The following is a 15832-nucleotide window of genomic DNA, read 5'->3' on the forward strand; positions in this document are numbered from 1 at the left end:
GTGATTAGCATGGGATCATTAAAATTTTGACATGATTCCCATGATTAGAACTTGGGAATTGCACGTTTGACATAGTTATTGGTTTAGCGATATGTACAAAAAAAAAAAACTGATTTCTTAATTTGATCTCATGAACAGAGCCTGGGAATTTCATCATACAAATTTTCATAAAATTTCTACAAAAATTTCACAAGAGAGAAATTAAAAAGAATGCAAAATAGTAGAATATTTTCCATAATGTTTACAATCATCTTCATATAATATAAAGTTTATTTTTAAACCTTACCTACTAGAAGCACAAGTGAAAGGGTAAAATATATGGTAAAAAAGAATACATTGTTTCGGCGAAAGCAAACTAATTCAGTCCAAATAATACTGCCTCAGCGAAGTAGAGATCTACCATGCAGTAGGTAATTCAGGAGCATCGTGAAGAAGTAGCTTGATGACATGTCATCATAGGCCCATATACATACATGCAACATGGATTAAATATGGAAACATACATAAGTCATTAATACATAATAAGAAAAAGATAATTGATATACTCCGTGCTTATTATCAGCATTATATCTTGCTAAAGGAAACTTCAACACCGTCGGCTGGTACAGGATGGGAAAGGTATATTATTAGCATGTCAGGATTTGCTAATTCCCACCTGTTTATTTTGACAATAGTACATCAAAACCCAATTTGTAAAAAAAAAAAAGTAAAAACAAATAAAAGTTATTCTAGGTGTAACCAATAAATTTGAAAAAGGTTAAAAAATAAGAACATATCTATATTGTTAAATGTTAACTACTCTATAACTAATAAGATTATTGTATTTCACATAATTACGATCTAAATGACACAAAATGTAATTATGTGTTTTCAGTTTTGGTATTGTTTCGATGATAACAAACATTTTTTTTATGAGGTAATGTGGGTTGGCGGTTCCCTTAATAGTTATCTTTTGATCTTTAGACGACGGTTAAGCATAAATATAAAATTAATGTAAAGAATGGTGTATGTAGCTAGTATTGTTGTGGTCATGCCTAATGAACATGTGTGATAGTGAGATTGTCACATGGTGAACGTGAACGTGATACAAGATAGGAGAAGTCTTAACAAAAAGAAATTCTGTAATCTTATACGAGTATATTTTTCTTACCAAAATACATTTTCAGTTTATACATATAATATGTATTTTCCCTTTTATTAGTTAAGTAGGGTATGAAAAAATTATTTCATGATTTATAAAGATTCCTGATAAGTTTGGATAATTCAAGTCGGATAGGATCATAAGGTGATAAAACTTTCCCTTATAAGTTTCAACACTACTTATTAACATTCCCTTTTCATGAGCATCATATAAGTCTGATATTTTGTTTTTGCAAAGTATTTAAAAAAAAAAAATTATAACAAGTCGATCGCCACTCCTTTCATTTAGTATAATTGTTACTCAATCATTGAGTTCGTAATTTTATCCAAGCTGCTATTGTTAGAGAACATATTAATTGAAGTATTATTGCTTGTATCAGTTAGTACGACTATAGTGTTTAGTTGCCCCAATCATTTTACAACTTACATTGTTGTTTTTATTTAGTTAAGAGAACGAGATATTTAAAATAATTTGAATTTAGGAAAGGAATTAGTCCTTGAATTTGAGGCGAACCTCATAAATCCGGTAATTAGGAATACACCACCAGGTGTACAATAGTATTGTATAACCATCGGAAATTTAATTGAGTTTGTGTGTATCTTTTTTGTGTATGAAAGTTTTTAGGTTATATGTATTGAGCTTATATGTATTGTTTTTGAGTTTCTTTATTAATTTTTAAGCTCAATACTTATGTAAAGGACGTCAAAAACATTACAATAAAGCTCATTAACTTTACACTAATCTCAAAAACTCTATTATAAATCTCAAACAGCATACCACCAGTCGTGTATTTCAACTGGTGGTAATACGTACAACTGGTGGTATCATCGACCTACTGAATAAATAAGTTTTGATATCATAAGTTTTATCATATCATTATCTCTTATTTTAGTTGTTGGTGTTTGTGTTGAAATTAGAGCTTATGCAACATATATAGATGACATTTATCGAAAGATAATTAAGAACCAGCATAACTTTATAAACTAGATAAAACTAAACTAAAATTTATTTTTTATTTCTTGGTCAAAAGGGCGGAAAATGTTACCTATATCCAATAGCCAAGTGGTGGAGAAAAATAACTGTAATGAGACGAGCCATCGTACTTCCGGGACAAGTTCTTGCTCCTCCTCCGAAAGGGAGATATGTTCCATATTTTGGAAGAGACTGCCAAGTACAATTAGTAGTATTTTTACTATTAAATAATACTCTTTATTTTGTTTTTGTTTTTATACAACCACTGTAGATTTTGGAGAAAATTAATTTTAATCTTTAAAAGTCATAGTTTACAAGTAAATATTGTCACATTAAAGTGACAATATTGATATCATCGATTTTTTTTATATAAAATTAAAAGTAAAAATTTGTCTTAAAACCAATAACATATTCTAATTGTTTCAATCATTTATCTATCTTTACTGGACATAAAATTAAGAAAGAAAGAGAAGGCTAATTATTGTTATTGTTATAAAATAACAGGTGAAACAAAATACAAATGGACGTCAATTAGTCATTAAACATTCTTTAAATATAAATAATAAATAATTTTTATAGAACAAATAGATGAATAATTATAACAAAAGAGAGTATAACAAAGCATTAAATAAATTTATCAAAAAATTTGAAAATGAGTACATGCTATCACTATGACAATAAGTTTAATTGTTCATGTCTCATTTAGACTACATCTAATTGTTTAATTTATGATTAGGTTTATTATCGATTTTACTATTATGTAATGGAAAATATAAAGACTTATAAACAAACCCTATAGTGAGACTAAAGTAGTAAAAGCTGTTATATATATAAATATTTGAGGAGTAAGAGTGACATACGTCCCATCTGTCTGGATTGAAAGTCAAAGGATCCTCAAAATTTGATGGATCGATGTGAAGGAACCTTAGCCACACTAGTACATTCCACCCTTTTGGTATCAAATAACCTATATAGAGATCAATTTTTCCAGTCATTTCTCTAGTATTACCATTATTTTATTTTGATGAAATTATCTTATATATTACTTGCTTTATCCTCGTCAATTATTTATCTTTTTTTTATTCTATAAGAATTTATTTTTAAACAAAGATAAATAAAAAATGATTATGACCTGAAATCGAAATAGCTTAGCAAGACGATGTAAATTAGGTACGATGTATTGAGCCTCATCCTGTGCAGGACTTTCTCTTTTTTTTTTTGCGCCACTACGTACGTCAAGACTGCCTTAATGTGTACACGTAGTCACGTGTTTTTAATATATTCGTTGTTTTTAAATGATATGTTTGCCTTTAATAAAAAATATTATTTCAATACAGTTTTGGAGCGAAAAATTCTTCTACAAGCAAATTCAGAGAACATTGATCATATATGTTGAGTGAGTTCAGATCCTTTCTCTCCATTTCTTTTCTCTTCAATATCATCAGTTTTCTTTCACGTAACTATTTTAAATTATTATTCATTTTCAAACTCATCAAAATATTACTTTTTGGCATAAAATTAGCATTGTTGTTGGATTGGAGGGGCCATCTTAAGTACTATGATGATGATGATGATGATGATGATGATGATGATGATGATGATGATGATAATGATAATGATAAAGATGCTGAATTGACGGTATATCAAGGTTGAAGGTTTTAAAAGTAAGTTTCTCATAAAAAGACAAATAAATGTCTTGCTCCATAAGAGGTTGTAAGGATTTAGGATTGTCTTAACTCCAAAGTAATATGAGTTCACACTTAAAGTATTCAGGGTGCATGCGAATCACTTAGGTTATTTGAAAAGTTCTTTCAATGACTTTAGTTAAGTTTTATGAGAAAAAAACCTAAATTAATGAACAAGATTAACAAAGGGAACAATAGTTTGTGAACTACAATTTTGCCAAGTATTGCATGATGTAAAAAGTGACCCTATACGGAAAATTGAAACTTAAAAATATTTAATATTTTTAGGTTCGAGTTAGTTGTACCATATAAGCTGAGCTTGAATAGTGAGCCGCTTTAATCAGAATCTATCTATTATATTTTCATATATGTGGTTGAAGTGTGACACGTTGGCATGTATTAGTTAAAGATTGTGGACGCACCTTCAAATTTTATGTCTTCAGTAGCTTTCTTGAATATAAAGCCAGAAATGCTAGCCATTCTAATAGTTTCTTCCACAACCTGCAAATTGTTGCATTATGATTGCATATAATGCATTGTGTACGTTATCTTATATTAACAAAAATATTTAATTCACATAAATTACATTAAATGATAGGTTGTTTGGTTAATACAGAACATATGTATATAAATTTTTTATAAATTTATATTTCCTAAAATGATAGAACTAATTACGCGTATCGGGAAAATAGCAAAACCCCCAAAAGTTTACTCATATGTGCAAATCACCCATGACTTACAATATGTGCAAATAAGCCACATAACATTATGTTTTGGAGCAATTCAATTCGCTCATAAAAAATATGTAATATTAAAACATGAAAATTGAATTAACACAATTAGTCAATAATATACTTTCACATACATTATTGTTAATTTGTAAAAACCCAAAATTACCCTCTTCTTATAACCACACCAGCACACCACCACCTGCCTTATTCCGACAACCAGGCCAAGATCGATCTTCACCACATATCCCGACCACCACAAACCTAAGTTTAGTTCAACGAAGCAAGTTTGCAATACTCTACCCCCGACCACCCTCGCTGACCATCACCCCCATTCTTGTCGAAAATGATCCCAACCACGCGAATAACATCATCCCTCACCAATGAATCCTCTTAATCCATCCACGAATCCCTTTCCTCGGCAAATATGGTGTCGATGGTGCTAGATGGCATGTGCGGTGAATCGACGTAGTGCGGTCATGGTGGTGCGTTAGTGAACCTGGGTTGTGTCGCTGTGGTGAATTGTAGAGAGAGAGACGCCATAGGTGGTGGTGGAGGTTCACGTGGGAGGAGGTAACGTAGCAGGAGTAGTGCAACATGCCTGAGAGGCTAAGAAGAAAGAAAATTGGGTTTAAGAGTAAAGGAGTGTGGTAAGGCTAGAATCTAGATTGGTCCATTGACCAAATTTCTTACAAAAAATGAGAGAAATTAAATGGGAATTAAATAAGAAAGGGAGTATTACATTCAATATTAGATAAATAAATTAAAAGAAGGTAAATTGCGCCAAATGTGAAACATTTGAGGCTTATTTGCACATATTGAAAGTTATGGGGTTGATTTGCACATATGAGTAAATCTTTGAGGGTTATTTGCTACTTTCCCGTTACGCGTATCTAATTAGTAAGTGACTGGAAATCTGCGTAGATTCCCCTTTCGTAATTCTTAATTTGACATTAAATACTTGTTTTTCATTTATGTAAGCTATGAACTACGTACTCCCTTAACGGGGACATTTGTTTAACTTCATTTAACTTTATTTTTGGCCCGAAAATCAATAATGGAAAATGAGTCGAAATGTATCTATTGCCAAAATAATGTAGGAAATATGATCGGCTTTTTATATATAAGTATATAACAAATTCTCGTAGAGTCGAAGAATGAATTGATTTAAGATGTTAAACTATGTTCTCGATTAACTTAAAAGTCTCCTATTCAAACTGTGTTGTTAATAACTTGAATGAGATTATAATTTGGATATATCGTTAAGAAAAAAACATAGCTATAACAATCACAAAATTAGCAAACGGGCAAGGATAACTCGTATATTCCGCACCTTGTTTGTGTATTTCAGTTTCGGGAAATCTTCGTAGGTCACGGCAACACCATTTTTCTCCCTAGCCATTTCCATATTCTCTTCCTATATTCCGATATTTGATATCATCAATATAATATGTTAAATAATGTGATTGGTCTAGGATTTGAACAAATTAGTTAACATAGAAATACTAAAATTTGTGGTAAATTTCGTAATCTCATTTTGTTTTTTTAACATCATTTTGTCTTTTCTTGTTAAAGTAATCTTTTTATATAAAAGGTCAAAATGAAAGATTAACTTAGAAAAAAAACTGTATATGAATTTCATTTTAGCCCAATAACCTCAACCATATGAAGATATTACTCAAGATTATTTGTAATTTATAGCCATATTTATCTTCATTTTATCGTCCGAATAATGGTACATAATTAAATCGTGATTGGTGGACATACCAATGAAACTCCTAGTTTCCGATTACTCCGTAGTCGAGGAAAATTAATATATGTCAAGTCGACATAGTAAGTGAAAATTTCTTTAAAGTTTGATTGTATTTTCAATCACATAATGAATTTATACATATAAATATAATTGGAAACGTTGACATCAATTCACCAGTACATTAACTCTTGTATAAAATTGGTAATTATAACACACAAATTTCAAGACGCTTGTAGGCAATCATCCATATCATAACTTAAGAATGTTATTAAAACAGGTTTGAAAAGTCGGAGATTTTGGTAAATTAGAAAGTGTTTTAACATAATACTAGTATAAACTAGCTAATTAATACGAGCATTTGTGTTGTTTTAATGCAAATAATAAGCATTGTTAAATTTTATACCAATGCAAATAATAAGCAATTATTCAGTAAAGATTTAAATTACCCGAAGTTTTTGAAGAACATGAGGATTCTTGGCCAGAAAGTACATGCACCAAGTAACAGGATAAGCGATACCAATATAACTTATGGCAATGTTGCTCAAAACATTATCTACCACCTCCTCATTACTTAAATGTCTCCCTTCTTTATCCTTACTTTGCATCAACCTATCCATCATATCACTTGTTGCCCCCATTTTCTTACCTTCTCTTTTCTTCTTCATCAATTCCACTGTCAGTTTCTCAGTAAGCTTCTTTCGACACTATATTTAACAAAGGAAAGACCATCGATTTTAATGTAATAATAAAGAAGAAATCATAAATAAACCATATTATTTTCGTAATAACTATTCCATTCAATCCTAATCATGTCGCAAATTTTTTATAATCTTTATGAAAAAAACCTGGAGGGCATGGCGGAAAGGCGTTCCAGGGAAGTTCCATGGCTGAGCTCTAACCCCTTCATTCACAGTTGAGAATAAGTTCTCAAGATCATTTATCTCGGGACCTAATTCCAGACCACCCATGTATCTTCCCATAAACTCCAGTGCTACCTATTTAATTTTATTTCATGTACAAGGACAAATTCAAACTGTCATATGATCTTATATATTACAGAGTATAATTTAATAATTAGGTCCCGATCAGTTCTCTTCACGCTTTTCTTATTTGAATTGGGTGTCTCAAAATTTTCTTTACGATTTCATGTTAAGCATGTATAAGTTATCAATATTTCACATGTACCAATTAGGATTATCTCTTTAAGCAAGTCATTTCTCATATCATTGATTCTTGTGCCTCATAAAGAACTGTTTGGGAAGATGGAAGTGTTTTACGAAACAATACTTATTAACTTACCCTTTTTATTTGATAGAAGGTATTTATTCGACCCATTTGAAACCATGACTCTAGAGCAGCTACGATACAAGGCTGGAATTGTAGTGCAACCCGAGTAAGGGCATCACGGTGGTTGAACTCACTTGCAAGGAGGCCCTTGATGTGTTGATGACGTGATCCATGAATAGTTATTACTGAATGAGGTCCTAATACTTCACTTGAGGGCCAACCTTGTTTAAATCCCGTTGTTGCTGTTAATATTTTTTTGCAAAGTGATGGTGAGCATGCTATTATGGCTGGAGATCCGTACAAGAATGTTGTGTATGCCCCTACATTATTCCTCCCGTACCTATAATTTTCAAAGTTATATGTCAAAATACGTCGAAACATTGGGTACGTAAATACTCCTTTCGTCTCGGTCAATTGTTGTCCTTTGATTTTTGGCACAAAAACCAATGAAAGAGGAATTAGCCAATTACTAAATGACAAGTGGAACAAATTGAGTGTGAATGATCAAATTGCTTATGAAGTTCATTCTTAAAATAGAAAGTACAACGTACAAATGACTGAGACACCCCAATATGAAAAATGACAACAAATGACCGAGACAGAGGGAATATCATTTATTTATCCTCCTTAACAGAGGACTTTATGACCTTATTGTTCGACATATTGAGTAATTTTTATCATAAATTTCCTAGGAAGAAGCAGGGGCGGCCAATGGAATGTTGAGGCCTTGTTCCAAATATTAGATGGAGGCCCTTTCGATGAATATCTCGTATTTTTTTTTTATATTTACAAGAACATATGAGATCTTTAATATATGAGGAGGCGCAGTATTCAAAATCTCGAATACTATGAATACAAAAAAGCACGTTATTGTGTTGATTTTAATCATAAATTTTAATCGTGCTTGTATTGTTTTTTTTTTGAAGGAGCTTGTATTGTTCTATTTCTCGTAAAACATATATTCCCTCCATTTCTTCACTTATTCCATTTAGATAATTTGTTTCATAGATTAATTTTAAAAAATAAGGTATACGGAAAAATTTGATTAATGGTGTTAGACTGTTAACATAACTTATAGATCAAGACGGTCTTATACCCTGAGGCGGTCTATTTCTATTTAAAAATATTCATTCAATTTTTATAGATGAGTTGTAATTTACATAATAAGGAGAATCTCGCAGTATGAGACCGTCTCACTCAATTATTGGTTGATTAACTTCATGCAGATGATTTTTTTGAATTTATAAATGAGAAGCATTAGAGAGATTAAAAGAAAGAATGAAACCAAAATGTTTAATTTAAAGTAAGTAATAAAGAAGAGGAAAGATATTAAGTGAGAACAACAAAAAAGATGATGTAAAAACGACAGCAAGGGAAATTGATCCGTGGACGTCATGCAAAGGCTATGTAAGTAGCTACCACTATACCAAAGGAAGCCCAACTAATATTAATGAACAATCAAATTTAATATAATGACGTGGGTACCAGATAAGGCCCCAACCATGTTGGGCCCCGGTGCCGCGGGCCGAATTGCTCTAAGTATGGGCCGCCCATGGGAAGAAGTTAAAATCAAGATATGTTATAACTCTCATGAAAAAGCACGGATTTTTATTTAAGACGAACATATATATTTGTGTTAAACTTAAAACGAGTCAAATATATAGATTGAAAAGAAGAAAAATGGTGAGGGGCTAACTAAACACTTGTCCCCCTAATAAGTATATTTGACCTGTTTAATCTTAAAACAAATAGACCAACGGATGAGAGTTAAGAAACACAAGGAGCCTTTGTCTACAAATTTCTTCGAAATTTTTCGAAAGTGTTAAAAAATTTTATGCCGTAAAGAATACCGAGTAATTTCTAATTACTCATTACGTAGTACACTATATTCGGAGAAAAAAAAATTGTATACACTCACTCATTTACTGAGATTATACCATTAATTGAATATACGTGAGTAATATCTTATTTGAATAGTGTGATTCAAGTGAATGAGAGGGGGTATATTTTACTGGACTACTCCATAGTATTTAGCAACTTACTTATCCATTTTGGAGGTGATGTAACGGTCAGGACGACGGAGGAAATGAAAGTACCATAAAAAAGTGAAGTATTCCCCAAAAATAGGGATCCCTAAGTGACCTGGTGGTAACTTAGCGTTCAATGACTTACACCTAGCCCTAACGGGGGTTGCATACCATATCTCATTCCACCACCAAAATAGACATGCTATTAATGGCCATAGTAAGGAATGAATCACGTACACCATATTAATCTCCATACTTATTACTTTATTATTTTTTATTATTATTATTATTATTATTATTATTATTATTATTTGTTGCTAACTGTTCTTAATATGCCTTCTCATGAAAGTTTGTAAAGACTGTATTTATAGGCACATTGATACACATGCAGTGACGTAGGAAACCTAGAACCTAGTGGTCATGTTGGTTCCTGCCCTAAAAACTACTCCCTCTGTCCCGGTCATTTATTGTCATTTTTCATTTTGGAGTGTCTCAGTGAATTGTTGTCCTTTCTATTTTAGAATTACATTTTGATGAACAAATTGGTCATTCACACTCAATTTCATCCATATGTCATTTAGTAATTGTTCCTCTCTTCTTTCCTTGGTCTTTGTGCCAAAACCAAAGGACAATAAATGACCAGCACGGAGGGAGTCGAATTTTTTTGGGTAATTGGCGTTATATAGCAAATTAATTGGGGATTTAGGGTCTGTTTCAAACTATTTTGCCCCAATAGGTCCCGTCATCACTTTTATTTTATTTTCCCCAGTTTTTATAGAAAACTGTCAGTGTCCTTAGCGGCTTATCTCCTTGTCATTTTTCAGATGATCAATTTCGTAAATTTATGAAAAATAGAGAAATAGGTAAGGCGGTGAAGAACTTAACGACTTATGTCGTTCTTGTCTAGAATATGCTGCAACTTCAAAAAAGATGGAGAAATAGTTAAGCCATTAACAAACTTAGCGGTTTCATTTGTTGTTAATTTCTAGAATAGGCTGCAACTTTAAGAGAGATGGAGAAGTAAGTGAGCCGCTAACAAACTTTGCGTCTTTCTATAAAAATTGGGGAAAAAAAATGAAAGTATGACGTGGACATTGAGAGAAAATAGTTTAAAAGGGACCCTAAATCCCCAATTAATTTGTTAAATAAAGTCAATTAATCAAAAAATTCTAAAAACTATATAAACGCACGTTTTTTTGTGATTAATGGGAACTATGGCAATCAGGTTGCAATAGGGATTTGTGAAAATGACCACTACTAATTACTAAACTTGTTTAATGGGTTGGGTAATAAACGGGTCGGGTTAAATGCATGTAGTGTTATACGAGTCATAGAAGGGTTAGGGTTATAAATTGGATCAAAAATAAATTTTAACGCTTTTTATTCAACATTTTTTAAATTGAAAACCTCACAAAAAATGGCGAGGTGGCCGAGCACCTCCAAGTCCAACCAACTTAGCCACTTTAACCCGTAAAGAGAGGCACTTGCCTCATCCTGTGAAATACAAAGGACATTAGGTTTAGATCCTACGTTCAAAAAGTCATTATCCTCCGTATGTAGGTCATTTTTTGCCTAAAAATTACATAAAAGCACGTTTTTTGTACTTCATGGTATGATAGGATTTGCGAAAATGACTAGAATCCCTAAAGCGAGTCACATACATTCATCTAGGAAAATATAGATCACTTTATCAAATAATGAACTACATTTATAGCAAATTGAGTATAAGATCGAAACTTCTTAGCCCTACATAAGTGAGGTACACTCTCTATCATCTTCATAAGGACAAGTTAAATTCAATTCATATACTCCATTACTCCCTTCCATCTTTTCTTATCTTCTCATTTGCTTTTCACGGTTTTCAAGACACCATTTTGATCGCTCTTTACGACACACATATGTATTTCTTGGTCGGAAATAATATTTCTGTGGAAGAATTTTGACGTTAAAATTAAATATTTTAGTTTTACATATTAATGTTTACTATTTCTCCGCCTATTTATGGTCAAACCCCAATTCTTATTTCAGACCAAGGTATCCGTCTTATTAATAAGACGGATACCATATTCCCTCACAAAATACCCATTTAGGGTGAGTGGAGAGGCACATGGGGGTCCCACCTTTGTCCCCTCTACCCATTTCCTCTCACACAACGACCCGTCTTAAAATCCGACCCGTTTTAAGTAAGACTTACTCATGGTCAAAATTTTCTAACTTTGTCTCCAAAAAAGGAAATGGAAAGATGTAAAAAAAATTGGAAGGAATATATACTTAACGATAGTGGATCCTTTGGCCCACTATCGTGTCCAATTTCTTACGCATTATTCGGTTTAACATAATTTGCTTAATCTTTTAATTGATGATGAAGGATGATTGTCAAAAGGAAAGGTGATAAAAATACAACATGACGCATGAAAATGGAATAGAGAATTGGTACGCAACATTTAAAACGTTTGCATGTCTGAATAGTAAGTGTACTCTTATTTCTTCAATAATAATACGAGTAGTTCGTAGTTTGTCATTTCAATAGTCGCGCTGCTATGCATGTGCTTATATTAAATGGGTGTTGAATGTGGATCATTGTGTGGGGGGAGGGTGGAGACGGGGGGCAATTGAGTATTAAAAACGATGCCTATTTTTTCGAAATATATGATGTAGATACCTCATTTTTGCACCTCTCGCAAATCACCCGGTGATGATTGGGCCGCATGTTTGGTACGCGGAACGATTTGTGACAATTCGTAAGATTATCGTCAAGTGATTGCTCAAATATTAATGTCTACCTCTTAGTTGTCATCTACGTGCCGATACGGTCGTTTTGTGATAATTAGAGTACATTTGGAGTCCGGGCCTAAAACCGTCTTCATTTTCTGATAACCGTTAAATCCCGAGTCAGAATGTTCTGGAATGTTCCGGATATTTCTATTCCATATTTCATAATTTTCATCCTTTGGTAAACAATTTCCCGTAATATTCACATAAGGTATTAAGGAAAACCAAATTATTCCGTCCTACCATAACTTAAACACGGAAATCTTTCTTCCGCAGGAGGAAACCACTTGGGAACAGACGCGCGGCAGTGTCGCGCCTCTTCCAAGAGACGCAGTGGCTGATGCGCCTCTTCCCAGGTCCTTTTCTGCGTAATTCTCGTATCTTTTTCATATCTTTCCGAGATTCGCTTCCAAAGAGTCTCCGAAACCCTAATTCCTTCACGTGATTTGTATAAATAGGAGCCTTCGCTCCTCATATTTCTCACGCGAGTGTCCGCCCTTCTCTTCTCCCTTTGCATTCTAGACCTTTGTTCTTACTTTTTGGCGTCTACGTGCTTGAATATTCGACCACGTAAGCTCGGATCCTTCTGAGTACCAGCCTCGTTTGCATGACCGACCAATTTGACCAACTCCACCATAATCAACTTAATTAATCTAATCGTTTTCCTCTTACGAGGGCACTTTCGTTACATTCGCGTCGAGCATCACTAATCGATATCTTAGTCCTTCTCGTTTCGTCAACATGTAAGTCTGAGGGTGTAAATTCTCTCTTTTATTATTGTATTTACTTTTTTGTATCACTAATGTAAGGTTTATGTCGAAAATACCAATTAAAACCGATTTCTAAAGCCTTGTTTAAAACCTCTTTTTACGGATTTCCAGTATACAGACGTCGAGAAAAGACGCAGCAGTTGCTGCGCCTCTTCGAAGGAGCGCAGTACCTGCTGCGCCTCTTCGTGAGGCCGCAGATTCTCGCTTCTTTTTCTTCTTCCTCCGTCCTCTGTAATTCGTTTATTTGTTTTGTTTTCGTTTGTTTTCGTCAATTCTTTGATACAATAGCATAATAACCTCACATGTATATTAATTATCATCTTTAATATGTTTAATTCGTCATAAATCCGACTTAAATCCCTAATAATCTCATATTTGCGGATTTTCGTCATTAAATTCAATCCGGGTTGTAGAAATTCAATTTGTTCATATTGAGTTTCTGGAATTCGACCTTTGATATATTCTCATCTGTCTATCGTCGTGTTCGTCATTAATTTGTCATTAGTTCATCTTGTTTAGTTTATTTCATTCACCCATGTCACTAATCAATCGTTTGTTCTTGTAATTAATTCGTTTGTATCCCGTGTCGTCCGTGTTTTATTGTTTTATGACCCATCAATCACATGTAAATAACCTATTAACCACTTTCATCCGAGTAAATAATTTAATTAATCATTGAATTTACCAACGAGTATTAACAACACGCAATTCCGGCTTCACAGCAAGAATTCAGGTCAGGAACAGACGCAGCAACTGCTGCGCCTGCTCCGGGTTGAATTCTGTCCCTAAACTCCGTTTTTGCCTTGACTTAGTTATTTAGCTTACGTATAATTAACTATTATTCGTATTATCACCTTCTGATGTGTTCGTTAATTTATTCCTTTATTCGTTTTCTCAAATTATCCGTTTTAAAGGTATTTTCGACATAAATCGCCTATTCCGTTGTAACTATTGTAATTTTCTTTCATTGTATTTATCATATTTCTTGTATCATTTGTATGTTTTCACATGTATTGAACATTAAATCCTACTTCGACCCAATTGTATGTTAAACTAATTGTCAACCGACTTAGTTAATTCTCACATGTTAGGATTAAAACTTGGATGTTGCATTGCATGCATATAATCGACAATATATCGAGTATAGACGATTTTCCCTAATCATTAGTAGAGGCCGCTATCGAGGCGGGCGGGATTAGGTGTTAGATCAAAAGAGCTTCCTAATACGTACCCTCACCCCTTACTCCATATCTCCGTGAGAACCCGTGTTCATTGGCATCCACGAGAGTCATTCTAGACATAGAATGCTAAGGGTAACGATTGCTTAGTGTTCATGTCTTTACTTTGTGTCTAGACATGACACGAGGTATTCGAACGGTTCCAATTTCCCATAAAAATTGGTGGCGACTCCAACAAAAATGCAAACGCTTGTTCCTCTTTCCTCCCAAGCGCCCCCGTGGGCACCCCCGCTGTCCACAGTTTGGCGACTCCGCTGGGGATAATACACTTACGTGTAGCAAAGGTGAAACTTGAACAAGGTTAGGGAATAGTTTTTACAAGACAATTGTCGGTTTTCATAACTCGGTCTTCCTAGATCGTTTTATTCGGCCTTCCTAGGCCCAACCCAACCCATTCGACCAATCGTCCCGTCTAAACGGTCCTAATTCTTATTTGGGCCTAAGGATGGATAGCGATTGACGTCATCCATACCATGATGCTTACTCTTGTTAGTATCAAGGACCTTCACTACTTGAGGAAATGGACTAGGAATCGACCTTACTCTTGTTTGGTACGAGCCTCTCCACAGACTTCGGGTTTGATTGTTCAGTATGGCAACCCACCCCTTAAACCAAAACCCTTTTAAATGCACTCAGCATCCCGTTATAATGCTTGTATAAATGTTTGTACCTTACGTGATCACCATTTCTAAACGAAACCATGACGATTTTGCAAAAATCAAAACCCCTTAATCCAAATTTCGAAATAGGCTTTCAATTAGCGCAAAACCAAGTCAAAACTCTGTCCGTTTGTCGAGTCAAAATTCGGGTCACGAGCCCATTTCAAAACCTCACTTTGAGTCCACTCCTACAACTACACTATAGTTGACTAGGACACACATTTTCAAAAACCTTGTCTTTCTTCAAAGCTCACTCAACACAAGTGGCACACACCCACTTCACGAGTCAAAACATTTCTTCTTTTAGCAAGTGCGTTAGAATGGTCGATCGCGTTTTGATTCGTCCTCGATCTCTTATCCAGTTTTCAAGATTCCTGGACCCAGTGAAACAAACCTCCACCAACTTCAAGATGGTAATGATCGAATCCTAGCCGCGCTAGCCCAAATGCAAGTTACCCAAGACCAAGTCTATGACCGCCTTGAGACCATCGAGTGCCGGATCTATGCCGTAGAGGGAAGGTTACCTCCCCACGAAAGTGAGGTAATAGGTGACTCCGAGAATGAATCCAGGGATGAAAATCCTCTCATGGGGATGACTGTAGCTGAGAAAAGACTCCAATACTTAGAGGAGCAATTGATGTACCTTAAGGGGGATGACATTTATAGAGAGAATAACCGCAAGTATGAGGCCGTCAATTCCAAATTGCCAACCAACTTCAATATGATGGATATCCCTAAATTCAAGGGGCACGAGAACCCTTTGAACCACATCCGTGCCTTCAAGGATTATATGTCTATCA

The 15832-nt window shown here is 34.0% G+C and overlaps 1 protein-coding gene across 3 annotated transcripts; it reads right to left on the reverse strand.

Moving 5' to 3' along the window:
* Nucleotides 1–201: 201 nt before the first annotated feature.
* On the reverse strand, nucleotides 202–9873 carry LOC141658952 (ent-kaurenoic acid oxidase-like). Of its 3 annotated transcripts, XM_074465669.1 has the most exons (9): nucleotides 9609–9873; nucleotides 7579–7906; nucleotides 7125–7274; nucleotides 6726–6983; nucleotides 5860–5943; nucleotides 4221–4299; nucleotides 2974–3080; nucleotides 2187–2305; nucleotides 202–655 (listed from the first exon to the last, which is right to left on the reverse strand). In XM_074465669.1, the coding sequence occupies exons 1-9, from the start codon at nucleotides 9845–9847 to the stop codon at nucleotides 565–567; spliced, it is 1455 nt and encodes a 484-aa protein (XP_074321770.1). In that variant the 5' UTR covers nucleotides 9848–9873; the 3' UTR covers nucleotides 202–564. The 3 variants fall into 3 exon arrangements, with proteins under 3 accessions (XP_074321770.1, XP_074321771.1, XP_074321772.1); XM_074465670.1 differs by lacking the exon at nucleotides 5860–5943; XM_074465671.1 differs by lacking the exons at nucleotides 2187–2305; nucleotides 2974–3080 and having other exon boundaries at nucleotides 563–655.
* Nucleotides 9874–15832: the final 5959 nt, after the last annotated feature.

Source organism: Silene latifolia, chromosome 6 (genome assembly GCF_048544455.1).
Source record: "Silene latifolia isolate original U9 population chromosome 6, ASM4854445v1, whole genome shotgun sequence".
Taxonomy (NCBI): domain Eukaryota; kingdom Viridiplantae; phylum Streptophyta; class Magnoliopsida; order Caryophyllales; family Caryophyllaceae; genus Silene; species Silene latifolia.

Coding starts and splice junctions, on each gene's coding strand:
- LOC141658952 (XM_074465669.1), bottom strand. CDS start 9,847: ATGGAGATTAATATGGTGTACGTGATTCATTCCTTACTATGGCCATTA. Junction 2,306..2,973: donor TCAATCCAGACAGATGGGAC/GTATGTCACTCT, acceptor TGTACTTGGCAG/TCTCTTCCAAAATATGGAAC. Junction 656..2,186: donor CACTTGGCTATTGGATATAG/GTAACATTTTCC, acceptor CAAAATAAACAG/GTGGGAATTAGCAAATCCTG.